The sequence below is a fragment of the Excalfactoria chinensis genome, chromosome 20 (genome assembly GCF_039878825.1).
Source record: "Excalfactoria chinensis isolate bCotChi1 chromosome 20, bCotChi1.hap2, whole genome shotgun sequence".
Classification (NCBI taxonomy): Eukaryota; Metazoa; Chordata; class Aves; order Galliformes; family Phasianidae; genus Excalfactoria; species Excalfactoria chinensis.
In genome coordinates, this window is record NC_092844.1 from 1109596 (window position 1) to 1123012 (window position 13417).

Here is a 13417-nt window from a genome sequence, read left to right on the forward strand (position 1 = left end):
ATTCTTGAACGAAGTAAAACCAACATCCTGTCATATGCACAGACCCTGAAAAAAGCAAGGAATGCAGCCTGGAAGGTGTGACAGACACAGAGTTTCAACAAAACGTTATTTGAAAGTCAAGGTCATAATTATAAACCTCTATATGGAGAAGTCACATTCAGTATTCTCACTCCGTTTTTGTGGTTACAAACAGATTGACAGACAAGTCCATGAAGGATACAACTCAAAGCTGAATCCTTGACAAGGCAAGACAATACATAAATTGTTTCTTGAGCAAAGCCAGCTCTATCATAACAGAAAAAGACATGGGATGGACCCTGCTCAGGGCTGGAGGGCTAATTAAAACTAGAGGAAAATTGGGTGTGCAGCTACCTCAGTGAATCTATCAGCCATGTATTCTGCTGGAGATAATAATTTACAGGACATGTTTGGATCCGCATACCAACTTTCATGCAGGTGTAATGAGTGAGGAAATCAATTAGCTGTCATTGTTTAACACTGACATCATCTCCTCTACAAAGCTCTTTGTCTACCTAAATGTGCAGAAATTTCATCCCTTTACATCTTCAATTGGGGCAGCTTCTTCTGGAATTACAAATGGGACCCCGAGCTGATGGTTGTGTATAAATGGACAATGAGAGAAGGCAAGAATGTGCCTTTAGGAAGCCAGGCCAAGAAGATGGTATTTTATTAGAACTACCAAGCTCCACTTAGTCTCTTTCCTTGATATTTATTCCCTTCTTCTTCAGTGATGGATGTTTTACTCAATCTGAAGGCATGTGCTTGAATACTTTTGTTTGTTAAGGGAGAGGTAGCACTGATGGTTGTCCAAAGTGTCAGGCTGCAGCACTCCATTGGCTCCTTCCAAATGTCCCCAGGAGGTAAGCACTCCCTACATAAATCCCCTCAGAACTAAACGAAAAAGCATGGTCTCTTTTCCATGCACAGGAAGGACAAGGAGTAATCAGCATTGATCAACCTCAAGGAGGACACATTTGACCAACTCAATGAGCTTCTGTAATGAAATGTCCAGGTTGTTGGATGAAGAGGAAGCAGTGCACATTGTTTTCCTGAATTTCAGTAAGGAGTATTCTGTTCTCCAGAAGATCTTCCTATAGAAGCTGTTGGTGTATGGACTGGAAGAGGATGAAAACTGCTTGAACGGCCTGGTCCAGATGTCAGTGGATAAGTCTAGATGTAGTATGAACGAGTCGACATTGAGATCAATCCATGCATTACCTGGGTTGGGGTTGGACATCCATTACTAGACATCTACAGAAATCATTTGCCTGGGCTAAAGGAATTGAATCACAAAGATGGGTGCCTACATGCTAAGAGACACCAAGCTGTAATCTGGACATTATTTAAAGCAGATGAATGCCAAAAGGAGTGCCAGGAATCAGTCCCATCTCCTCATCCAGAGGAACATCAAAGATGAAAAGATGCTGAGCTGATCAAATTATATCTCAATATACATGGATATATCTCTATAAAGATAGAAAACAAATGAACAAACAAAAAATTGTTTGGATCATCAAATCTGATTCCAGTGTCTGGAAATAAAATATCCCAGCAAGAAGACAAGCATGTTGAATGTGTCTCTCAGATTTCTTACGAATAAAAATCACAACAAAAAAACCTAGATAAGCTACAGAAAAGGGCTAAGACTACTTCTATCTAGACCCCACACTGTAGTGGTATTTTTTCCCCCTCGCAATTCATGGCACACAAAATATTTAATGTAAGTTCTCTTTTTCTATGTATGTCATTGGTTTTATAGACTTTTTATTGCCCATAAACTAAACCACGTCATCGCTGGTGCTCTGTTTCACCTTTGTTAAAACATTACCCAAAGGACAGACACACCTTTGTGTGTTCAGTTTTTGCTGAACGCTCATTTTGGGTCCTTTCATTCACATGATTGCTAGGAGTGAGAACACAAGCTAGATTATCCCTAGGCCAGTCCCACCAAAAACACTTGGAATTGTTTCACCTCTTGCCAAGCATAAAAGCTTGACATTGAAATGTCCTTTACTCAACAAAAACTTCATTTTGAAGCAGAAAAAGGAAAAAAGGAGAAAAGTCACAAATTCACCCACATATTAAGCAGAAGGATTTAGGAAATCCTTTTCTGCCTTCAAATTTGTGAGTGATTTGGAATTAAGGAAATGCTTTTGCCAGAAAGATCACATTTTATTAATCATTTCCCTCAAATTCTGCCTCACTTTGACAAAAATAAAGACTTCAAGGGAAAATGTCAAAGACTTTCTGAAATGTAGGAAGAAAAGGGCAAACGTGGACAAGACAGCGTCCATGGTGGGAAGATGTAAGACAAACATAAAATGTCAGGAGAGAAGGGATACAAGAATGAGAATCGAGGCCAGTGTGTTTGGGATCTGGGAAACAAATGGTGGGATTATATTCTGAATAGGATCTAAGATGTTCAGATAAGAACTTTGGCAGTTAGAACTGGAGGAAAGTCAAAAACAATGGAAAATATGTTGAAAGACTAAGATAAGAAGAGATAATGAAGGGAAGGGAAGGGAAGGGAAGGGAAGGGAAGGGAAGGGAAGGGAAGGGAAGGGAAGGGAAGGGAAGGGAAGGGAAGGGAAGGGAAGGGAAGGGAAGGGAAGGGAAGGGAAGGGAAGGGAAGGGAAGGGAAGGGAAGGGAAGGGAGGGGAAGGGAGGGGAAGGGGAAGGGGAAGGGGAAGGAAACGGGAAGGAAATGGGAAGGAAACGGGAAGAGAAGGGAAAGGAAAGGAGGAATCAAAAGAATCAAAAGAACAACCAATTCTGAGAATATTGAGTTTGTGCAAGATTAGGAGGTGAGATTAGGAAGTGAGAAAGCAAACTACATTAGCACTAAGAGAGTCTAGGGGCAGAAATTAATGGGAATGAGTAAAGAAAGCTGAGACAAACACACTGCTGAATCGGAAGGGAAGGATACAGGGGATAACAAAATGAATAACCAATGAGTTTAGAAACTGAGGGAAAAGAGAATGGAGACCGAGAGTCTGGAGAATGATGCAGAAAACTGGGAGAGTCGAGCAAAGTGATGAGGAAGGTAATAGAAAATTGGGGGAAAAGAGGAGGTTGTGTTTTGGGAAAACCAACACTAAAGTCTTTGCATACCGTAACAGTGAGAAAAGGGAAAATCCCAGGGTAATAAAGATTCCTGACTATTGCAAAGTCACAGGTGGACATCATAATGCTGAATTACAGAGTAATAAAAGGACGGAGGACGTCAGAACCAGTAAGTATAAAGTGATGAACATAGGGAAGAGTAATAATGCAGCAAGTCTCTGAACCAACCAGTGCTTTAGGACAACACTTTGGAATGACGTAGTTTACTGAATATGTCATCTCAGTGCTCAAAGGCTGGGAAAAGACATCAGTATGTTAGAAGTTACTAGTGAAGGAGTGGAGGACTCAGAAAGAACATAATTGTACCACTGCATAAATGGCACAGAATTACAGAATCATAGAATGGCCTGGGTTGAAAAGGACTGCAATGATCACCTGGTTTCAATCCCCCTGCTATGTGCAGGGTCACCAAACATCAGACCAAGCTGCCCAAAGCCACATCCAGCCTGGCCTCCTCCTTAGGCAACTTGTTCCAGCATGAAATTTAGAGAACACTACGTTTTAATTTGCACTGCATCAAAAGCAGAACCAAGACAACAACCTGGCAACATTTTACAAGGCTGTAGGTTGAAAACTACCCCCTGACCAGACCCTGGAACCACCAGGTTCAGTCATCTGTTCAAGTCAATACCCCAGGTATTGAGATCCTGCTTAGCTAGCACACAACTGGTCACACATTCTAGTATGTTCATGTCAGTTTGTGAACTGAATACCATTGAATCCAACTGCTTTACAAACAGAATCAAATAAACATTTTTGGTTGTCCCTAAAGTACCCAGGCAGCTGGATTAGATGATTCTGTAGGTCCCTTTCAACTAACTATACTATTCTACTTCCCTTCCCTCACACCTGTGATTCATTAATCATGGCACAATCTGCTGCTTACACCTGGACTAAGAGAAGATTCAGATGCTCAGATGCTCAGAGTAGTGTGTTAATTGCATCCAGGTCTCTTATCCCTATCCCTATCCTATCCCATTCTATTCCATTCTTTCTAACCACATCTCTGTCATGAATGAGAATAACAGAGGCTAGTCTTCTAGGACATGTATTGTGTATTAATCCCCTTTTCCACAAACACCTATAGATTATCCCAAATAGTACAAAAAAGATGTCACAAAAAACACGTTACAGTGTTCCCTATTTCCTTCCTGAGGCACAGGAAAATTCTGATGCAAAAGCAAACAAAGAACTTTGTGGCATTCATTTTGATTTGGCTTGCATGGAAATCCAATGGTGACAGCTAGGGAAATCTGGAGATTGCTGCAGTCCTACCCTGTCCAGAATGCCTGCTGGTGGTATATTTCAGCAGCATGACATCTATTTGTCATCAGCGACACAATGGAATGCATATTAAATATGAGAATGGGCCCAAGAAGGATAAAGGACAAAGAACGCCTCTGTTCAGCAACAACTATTAAAACAGTATTGCATCAATATTCATGTTATGCTCTTCTATAAGTCCAGTCTGCAGTATGTTGTGCATACTTATTACAGCAATGTATAAATATGATGCATTTCTTTAACAAAAGCCCCGAGCCAAGAATTGATTGAAGATAAGGAGAAAGATATCAACATCAGACTGACATCTACACTATCGTTAGTGATTAAACATTCATAGGAAATGCCTGAAGACGATCCATTCTTTCAAACAGAAGAGCCTGGAGATGTCAGACTTAGTCAGGCTGGACTGCACTGAGGAGATATATTCCGACAAGTTGATTCCTCAGCTGCAAGGGGTGATTAAATGGTCCTGTAAGGAATAGGCTGATCTCCACAATTTGTCCAAAATGATAGCTGTTACTGAACAAAGAGAGGAAGATGGAGAAGGGTGCACACTCTTATTATCTTAGCAGTATGCATGCCTAGGGAAGAAATCTGCAGGAACAAATCCGAGCTGTATTTATCAGCTGCAGACTTTGAAATCCACTCCTTAGTCTCCTTCTGCGACCTTCTGGCCTTGATGAAAAAGCTGGTACGCAAGCTAACATACAATATGACACTCTTATTATGCTTCGGTAATAAAAGCATAATTGCACATTGCATTTCAAAGTGATTCTGTTCAGCTGACTTTACTAGATTTCAAAATCATGGAATCATTAAGGTTGGGATCTACAAGGCCAACCACAACCCACCACCACCACGACCACATCCCTCAGTGCCACATCTCCACAGTTCTTGAACACCTCCAGGGACAGTGAATCCACAACCTCCCTGGGCAGCATCACCACTCTTTATGAGAAGAATTTGTCTCTAATATCCAACCTGAACCTCCCTTGGCACAATTTAATGCCAGAAGAGGGTTTCTTTCATGTGTCATATTCCCTTCCCTGGGCAGGTGATATTTATTACTGTAATTTGAGCATTCTAATTAGGAACATTTCAATAAGTCACTCATTCAACTGAAAAAAAAAGGAGATGAAGATAGTTCTCAGTTCTCACTGTGAAGGGATTTTAGGCTGAGATATCTTCTACATGATAACGTGTATAATCCTTTCACTCACCTGTTGCTCTAGGCTAGATGGAAGCAAACCATTAAATAATCTCAATCATTACACTCACAAACTTAACTACAGTTGTTAAGAATGGATTCTTCCAAGATCACATCTGTCATATGCAGAACTCACTCTCCCTCACACAAAACTCCTGCTTTATATCCTTACAACATGGCTGAGTGTGGTTATGAAGCTTTGGTTTGACTCCTTTATTTGGGTTCCCAGTTTCAGGATCTTCAGGGTTTTCCATACCATAAGAGATCATGCAGAACTGCAACCTGCGAAGAGATGGACAAGGGACAAAGGTGAGCAGGTGGTGAGGAACTGCACTGCACACCACTTGTTTTTAAACACATATAAGTGTATATGTATACATGTATATTTATCATTATAATTATTTTCCCTTGATTTTCTACCTTAGTAAATTGGCTTTATCACAGCCTACAGATTTTACCATTCCTTTCTTCAGTTATCTTCCCCATCCCAGTGGAAGAGTCTAATGTCTGTGTGGTGCTGGGTTAAACAAGAACTGCCTTAGAGGCCATTCAGTAAAAGTACATGGCTCTGCAGATGACCCACATTACAATCCTCCTCATTCATTAGGTTCCCATTTTCAGCAACAGGCCCCAAAAGTATTTGGGCTGCAACTCCCTTAAGCATTAAACATGGTTCCATAACCCAAATCCTGGATAGCTACTTGAAATAATGAACACACAGTAAATATTTACGATACCAGAGGAAGCACATGTTGAATCACATCTTAATCTGTGAAGTTCAGTTTGAAAGGAGCTAACTGCAAACAAAAATACTCCACTTCTCATAAGCCAAATGAAAGACAGAAGTAATCTGACAGAAAATTGACTACGTGTCATGACAATGCAAGTCATTGTTTTTATCTTCAGATAAAGAACAACTGTTTATTATTCATTCAGAAGAAAACTCAGTCAATGGGACATGATGATTATTTGTAATTTTTATCACATTGTAAATAGGAGGCAGGAAATGAAAGGACAGTGTAGTCCATAAATGATAGCAGGTGGCAGTCCTGCTTTCGCCAAAGAAAATGCTGCCTTATAAAGCTCAGTTTATCTTGCCTCTTAGGAAAACAGAAGACCATTTATCAGAAGAAGAGGAAGAATTTACAAGAGCTTAGAGGTGTTTCTGACTCACCGTAATAATCAGAGCCTGCTACGTGTCACGCAATTCTCTTCTGAACTCTTTAATATAGCCAAAGTAAATAGCTGCATGAATGACCTTCTGAGAAGGAAATGATAGGGATATACATGACATGGTGGACACTGGATACACAGGAACCAGCCAAACAAATGAAGACTTTTATGAACCTCTGTGAGCCATCTAAGTAACTTTAGACTGCTGATGCACCAGCTCTCCAGTTTGCAATGTAGTATTGTGTGTCCTTGGCCTTGAAGATGTTTTAGTAGTCTGATAACTAAAAGTTAAAGTCTGATCTAATTCTCTCGAGACACTCACTTGTGTAATCCTTACTTCTGAGAATTGGCTGAATTAGGCTGAGTTTCACTAGCAGGTCAAGAGAAATGTTCCTTCCACTCTACTCATCATTGGTGTGTCCACATCTGGAGTGCTGGGTCCAATTCTGAGCTCTGCAGTACGTGAGAGACATGGACATACTGGAAATGTAGGGCCACCAAAGGGATCAAAAGAATGGAGCATTTTTCCTGTGAGGAGAGGTTAAGAGAGCTGGGACTATTCAGCCTGGAGAAGTGGAGGCTCAGTAGGAATGTCATCTAAATACCTGAAAAGAGGGCAAAAAGAAGATGGAACCAGACTCTTTTGCTTGGTTTCCATTGACAGACTGAAAGGCAATGGGCAAAAACCGAGACACAGGAGCACGAAAAAGCACTTCTCCACCGTGCTGGCAATGGAGCAGTTGAACATCTTGCTGATTTCAGTGGTGGAGTCTCCCTCCTTGAAGATCTTCAAGAGATGTCTGGATACGGTCTTGGGCAACTTGTTCTACACTGTCCAACACGACTCTTGAACCACATGACTTCCAGAGGTGCTTTCCAACCTCTACTGTTCTGTGATTATCAGGTTAGCAAGTCAGCGTGGGGTTATAAAGGGACACAAGGTTTGAGATTCACTGGGAGAACTTTTTTGAAGGTCCCAGTCCTTCTAACAGTGTGAACACTAAAGAGAGTCTCAGTAGGGTGATCTTGGTTGTGTTCTTTTTGCCAATGAGTCTTAATGTCAATATGCATAACCTGCCCTCTCTGCCTGAGCCATACCAAGCTGCTGCGCTAAGACTTAGTGATTTGTCAAGTTAGTTCTAAGAGAAAACACAAAGTCACTCTTCTATAACCAAAGACATAACTTTAAGCTCAAAATAAGCCCAAGAACTGCTTTGAGTCAGGAAATCCAGTTTCCCAGAGGTGCCAATTTCAAGGCAGCAGCAAGACGCTCAGTGTGGGACTCTCAAATTATTTTAACTCCAGGACAACATTAACAAGTTATCATTTATTCTAGTGGATATTCAGACATGACAGAGGTTATATAGGACGTAAGGAAGTAGGCAGACCATCAAAGAAAGAGAACAAAACAAAAACAAAACAGAATTGTCTCTAACCTTTATTTCATGTACAGTAGCATACAAACATTGGTAGACCCTTTCTTCACAAATTGCCACTCAAAAATATAAACAAGGCAATGTTTTCCTTTCAAAGTGATGCCAGCATTGCAGCTTGGACTTCTTTTCTCCTAAACAGAGCTTAACAAACATCTGCCAAAAGAAGGGGACTTCTGTATAACCACAAGCAAAAGATTACTAGCTCCTGTGCTCTTCTACATCTGCTCTGTAAATTGGCATTAAATATTAGTACAAGTAACAGATGGAGGATTTCCTAGCTATCAAAGTGTTGCTAAACACTTACAACTTGTCCCCAAGTTGTATGCTACAGCTCCATTACAATCAAACACATACTGCGCCCAGACCTACAGGCACAGACATTTATCTAACCAACTGGATAGCTTGAGTTGGAAAAGATTACAACCCTATGCTGCTTAGTTGTATATGTGTAGTGCAAGCCAGATCACAGGGAGATTTAGGTATTACAAGGCTAGAGGAGACTACTCAGTTTGACCCATCGTGTTCCAATCCAGATAAAATACTGGAAATTGAAACACTGAGTCCAGATATTTTCACTCCAGTCAAGCATGACACAGCTCACATAGACAGATGCACAACTCAGGCATGGCTCAAGGCAAGACAACACTCAGTGTGAGCCACTTTCTTCATGGTTCTTCAGCTTCTCAGATGAAGTTTAGTCTTCCTGTTGCCAGAACTGCACTGCTGGTATTACCTAAACTCATTACTTCAAAATTACCCCTCAGTATGTCTGCATGAGCTAACAGCTTCAGTTTGACTGCAATGAAGATGAAGCCTAAAAAGTGATTTGCGAGGTTATGTGATCTTACAATACAAATGCACAAACTTCCTAGTTTGGCACATTATCTTTGAATTGCTTCATCCTTATTCAAAAGCAACCAGAGCAGGCAGCATTGGCACAGATTTCACACAAATCAGCGTCGCCGGCAACCAAGTCTGTTAGAGAGAAAAGAGATTGTTTTAGTGACAAGACAAAGGAATTTATTGGAGAGCAGAGCCTTAAACCACGTGGTGATGACTCTTCCTGTTACTGTACCATGAATTTCTGTGTACACTGAAGTTATCACTGGTACAAGAAAAACTAGTTTTTGAGCTTGCAGAACTACAACCTCAGTTCTATTGGTGCTACTTCTTCCTAAGTTCTCCATGGTACCAATAAACACAACATAATAAATAGAAATAAGCAGATACTGTAGGAGCCTGTTCAAGAATCGCTATCTGTGCCTTGGAGACAGTTAATGTCAAAGGTTGATTTACTTCATCTACAACTCACAACTCTTTTAAGGAACCTGGAAATACATCTCTGGTAGAAGGAAGCTTTTTCATGTCTACAAGATACTGATCTGTACAGGTGACAGCTAAGCACTATAGAGTTCTCTGGTGGGCCCACAGCTATCGTATTCTTGCAGAAGGGGTGGTAGCATGGACTCCCAGCCACCTCAGAAGTGACACAACAGTAATTACACTTCTTTGGCCGCTACTATTTCAATGTTTGAGGTTGAAAAGTGGGATAAAAAGGAAATTATGCAACACGAACTACATACACAGCCTCTTGAAAATCATGGGTGCATCTTCTCTTTTACACACAGGTTGGAATTCCTCAGGGAGATCTTCATCTTGACATGGAGAATACTCGGCCTTTGAAACCACCATGCGAGGGTTAATGACTCTGCTCTCATCCATAAGCTCCTTTAGCTTCTTCACAGACTCAAGGGAGAATTTCAAGTTGCCATCCTACGTAGACAGAAAGAGAAAAAAACATGCATCAGAAAGTCAGACCTCAGGCAAACACATTCTCTTCTGACTGGTCTGCTAAACTGTGACCCTTCCCCAGAAAGCCATACTATAAGGAAGAACTAAACTATAATGGTGAGATCTGGCTTGCATAGCCAGGGTTTTATTTAAGCATCATGGTGAATGGAGGCTGAATTAGTACATTATTCACTCCTGTGAGAGAGACTCATAACATTCAATGAGGGCTGAAACTCTTCAGTCTAGAAGAGTCAATTTCCTCACAGTTTCAAGTGAATCACACTGTTGAGACCATCAACTTGAACTACAGGTGCTGCCGTTGTTTCAGGTAGGTACGTAAATATCCACAGAAGACTGAAGGGAATGAAATAGTCAGCAGGATGATCAAGTAACACCTACACATCCATAGATATAAAGTGGATTGAGCCTGCTACGGCATGAGACCAACTATTGCCATGAGTCTCAAAGTCTCATTAGCTTGATGTTGAGTTGTGTGGGTGTCTTTGGTTGGTGGTGGTGCTTAAAGAATAATAATAGATAAGCTACTGTGCGCGTGCATTTATTTAACAAAGTGAAACTATTTTCTACTTCTGACCAACCTGTGATTTTTCTCAGAACAGTTCATCAGATTGGTTGCCTGTGAAAAATTAACTATTTCCTCCAAAGACACAGTTCTAAAATCATCTACTGGTTGGAGACTCGAAAAGCATGAAACAGAACCAAAAGAGACAGGATTTCTACCCATACAGCTCCAGAGAAACCATAAACAGTTGAAGTGAGCTTCCTTTGGTCCTTTGCATATTGGATCTCTCCCACTTATTATCACTTCACAGAAGGAATGAACCCTGAGACTTCTTTACGTCCTGGTGACAAATCAAGCCAACAAACCAACCAACCAACCAACCAGCCATCTCAGACAAGAAAGGTGTAGTAGACAGAACACAACATGAGCAGCATCTTCCCCCCAAGGTGAAAACGCGCACTGTGCTACTGAACTGACAGATTTTAACACAACCCCTCTCGAGTTCTTTCCAGTTTTACACACTTAGCAAACCAAGAGTGTCCAAATACTGATATTCAGCCTTTAGGAACACTCTGTGAAGTCAGACAAACTCCCCTTGCAGCTCTCAGGACATTTTGTTAAATTAATAACCCCTGTGACTTATTACAGAAGAAGGAAGAAAAAGTCTTGGGAAGCATCTCAGAAAACAAGTCTATAAAGCAACTTTGTTGAGTGAGTAATTAGTCAGGTCCTAAGGGAAATCATGCAATCCAAGTCAAAGGACTGCATCACACACAGCACGTTCTTTAAGGTCTTATCACAGGCAGAGAAAATATGAATGCAGTGATAGATGAGATAAAGATTACAGCTACAAAGAGGAACTAAAGCCTCAGAGCTGAATACTTTGGTACCCACCCAGAAGCAGTTATTCTCAGTTAGCTGTGTTCTATTTTCACTTATTATTATAGTAAACCATCTGTTCTGTCTGGAGACTCTTGGTGTTAATGGTTAGGAAGAAAAGAGGAGGTGAAACCTGCCCAAGGATGGGACCTTTTCACTCCTTGGAAGCCTACTAAGCACACATGAAAAAGAATCAATTAGTGTTTAGGAAGCATTTGCCCTCTTGGAACACCAAGGAAGTTATTTACACTGTAATCAAAATGAAATCTCCCAAACTATTCCTAGAGATCACTGCAGACAGATCTAACATAATCTCATGTACAGACAGAAGTGCTGACACCTACCTACCTGCTTCCACAGTGCATGTAATGCCAATCATAGGTTCTGTGTACTTTGGAGTATTTGGTATCACTTTAACATCTATCACACAATCACAGAGTCATTAAGGTTGGAAAAGACCACTAAGATCATCCAGCCCAACCATCAATGCACCCCCACCATTAGTCCACTAATATCCCTCTAATATCACCACTGCCCATCGATATTCCTTTGGATCAAACCAGTCATTTCTTTCATCTTATATGTGACACATTCGTAGGCTCCATCACATAATTCCACACAAGTTATTTCCATAAAGAACTTCATGCTTAGAAACAGGCACAATCCTTTCTCCCCAGCTCATGCAACTTCACAACCTATGGAGCTCTCCAGAAAACAAAACTCAGGATATACTATGACAGGAATTTAAAGCAGAGATAGGGCCGGAAAAGTTTTATATTAGAAACCATTTTACAGAGAGAAAAACTGAACCATGGGGAGATGATGTCAGAGCAAAGCAAAAGTCCTGCGTTATCAATGCAGATCAAGACTCCTATCTTAGTTATGTCTTTTCCCATCAGTACATCGCTCTGCTTGCAATACTAACAAGATAACCAGCAGAAAACTCACCTGGACATAGACTGCCTGGGAGCTGTGCACCAGTAGAAGGAGTGCAAGGACTGGGAAGGACAGCGAGCCTCTCATAGCACCTGCAAAGAGCTGCCTCTTCTAACCTGAATATCTTTCCCCCCTCTTTTGCTATTACAGTGCCTTTCTTATGTGTCTCTTAGTACCCAGACTGCCCAGCTGTCTTATCCCCGCAGCTTTATAAAGCCTTTACACAGCATTTCTTGGGTAATTCATTAATCTAAACTCCTTATTGACATACAATAAACCCTCAGCGGAGTGCAATCATCAGCTCCTTGGCTGAGGATGCCAGTCACACCCAAATCCTCCCCTTTATGGCCCTCTCAGAAACTGACCATGAAGGTATGCAGAACACTTGCCCACAACCAATTAACAGCCAAAAGTGCTCTTAGCTCAAACACAACACCTGAATCCAAGCCTCCATGCATGGGCTCAGCTTCCTACCCGCTTCCCTGCGGCTTTTGGTCTTAGCAACACGGTAGCAGCATCAGGATGGCAAAGGATCAACACATCACACTTTGCCCATCATCAGGCCCTGATATCCAACCCTCACCCCCTACCCTGATGGTTTACAGCCATCAATCTCAGCATCCCAACAACGTGGCTCATCCCACCAACTTCCAGTGGCTGCCAGCTCCTTCCCTTTGTTACTCATTACGTGTGCCTTCGCGCAGGGGCATTTCACGTAGGCCCCTTGGTTGCCTATTTGCCTCTTAATTCATTTCAGCTCCTTTAGACACGTGTGATTTCCAAGCCCCAACATTAAGCCCTATACAACCCCATAGTTCAGGGGAGCGCATGCGCAATAGCGCCCACTTCTCTTGCCTTCAGGATAGTAGGCAGTATTACTTCCGCGTTTCTAAGCGCATGCGCAGTACCGCATGGAGGACCTAATACCATAGAGACTGGCGGCCTGCAGTACCCCCTTTTACTCAGGGGGAGGCAGCAGAGCGCCGCCATGGTGCTAGGCCTCTGCGTGCGGCCTATGGCTTCCCTGTGTGCTTCAGTGCACCT

General features: G+C 41.7%; 1 protein-coding gene across 1 annotated transcript; it reads right to left on the reverse strand.

Moving 5' to 3' along the window:
• Positions 1-8235: 8235 nt before the first annotated feature.
• On the reverse strand, positions 8236-13180 carry GUCA2B (guanylate cyclase activator 2B). The gene is made up of 4 exons (XM_072354437.1): positions 12964-13180; positions 12386-12465; positions 9828-10017; positions 8236-9219 (listed from the first exon to the last, which is right to left on the reverse strand). Exons 1-4 carry the CDS (start codon positions 13010-13012, stop codon positions 9152-9154), a joined length of 387 nt encoding a protein of 128 aa, XP_072210538.1. The 5' UTR covers positions 13013-13180; the 3' UTR covers positions 8236-9151.
• Positions 13181-13417: the final 237 nt, after the last annotated feature.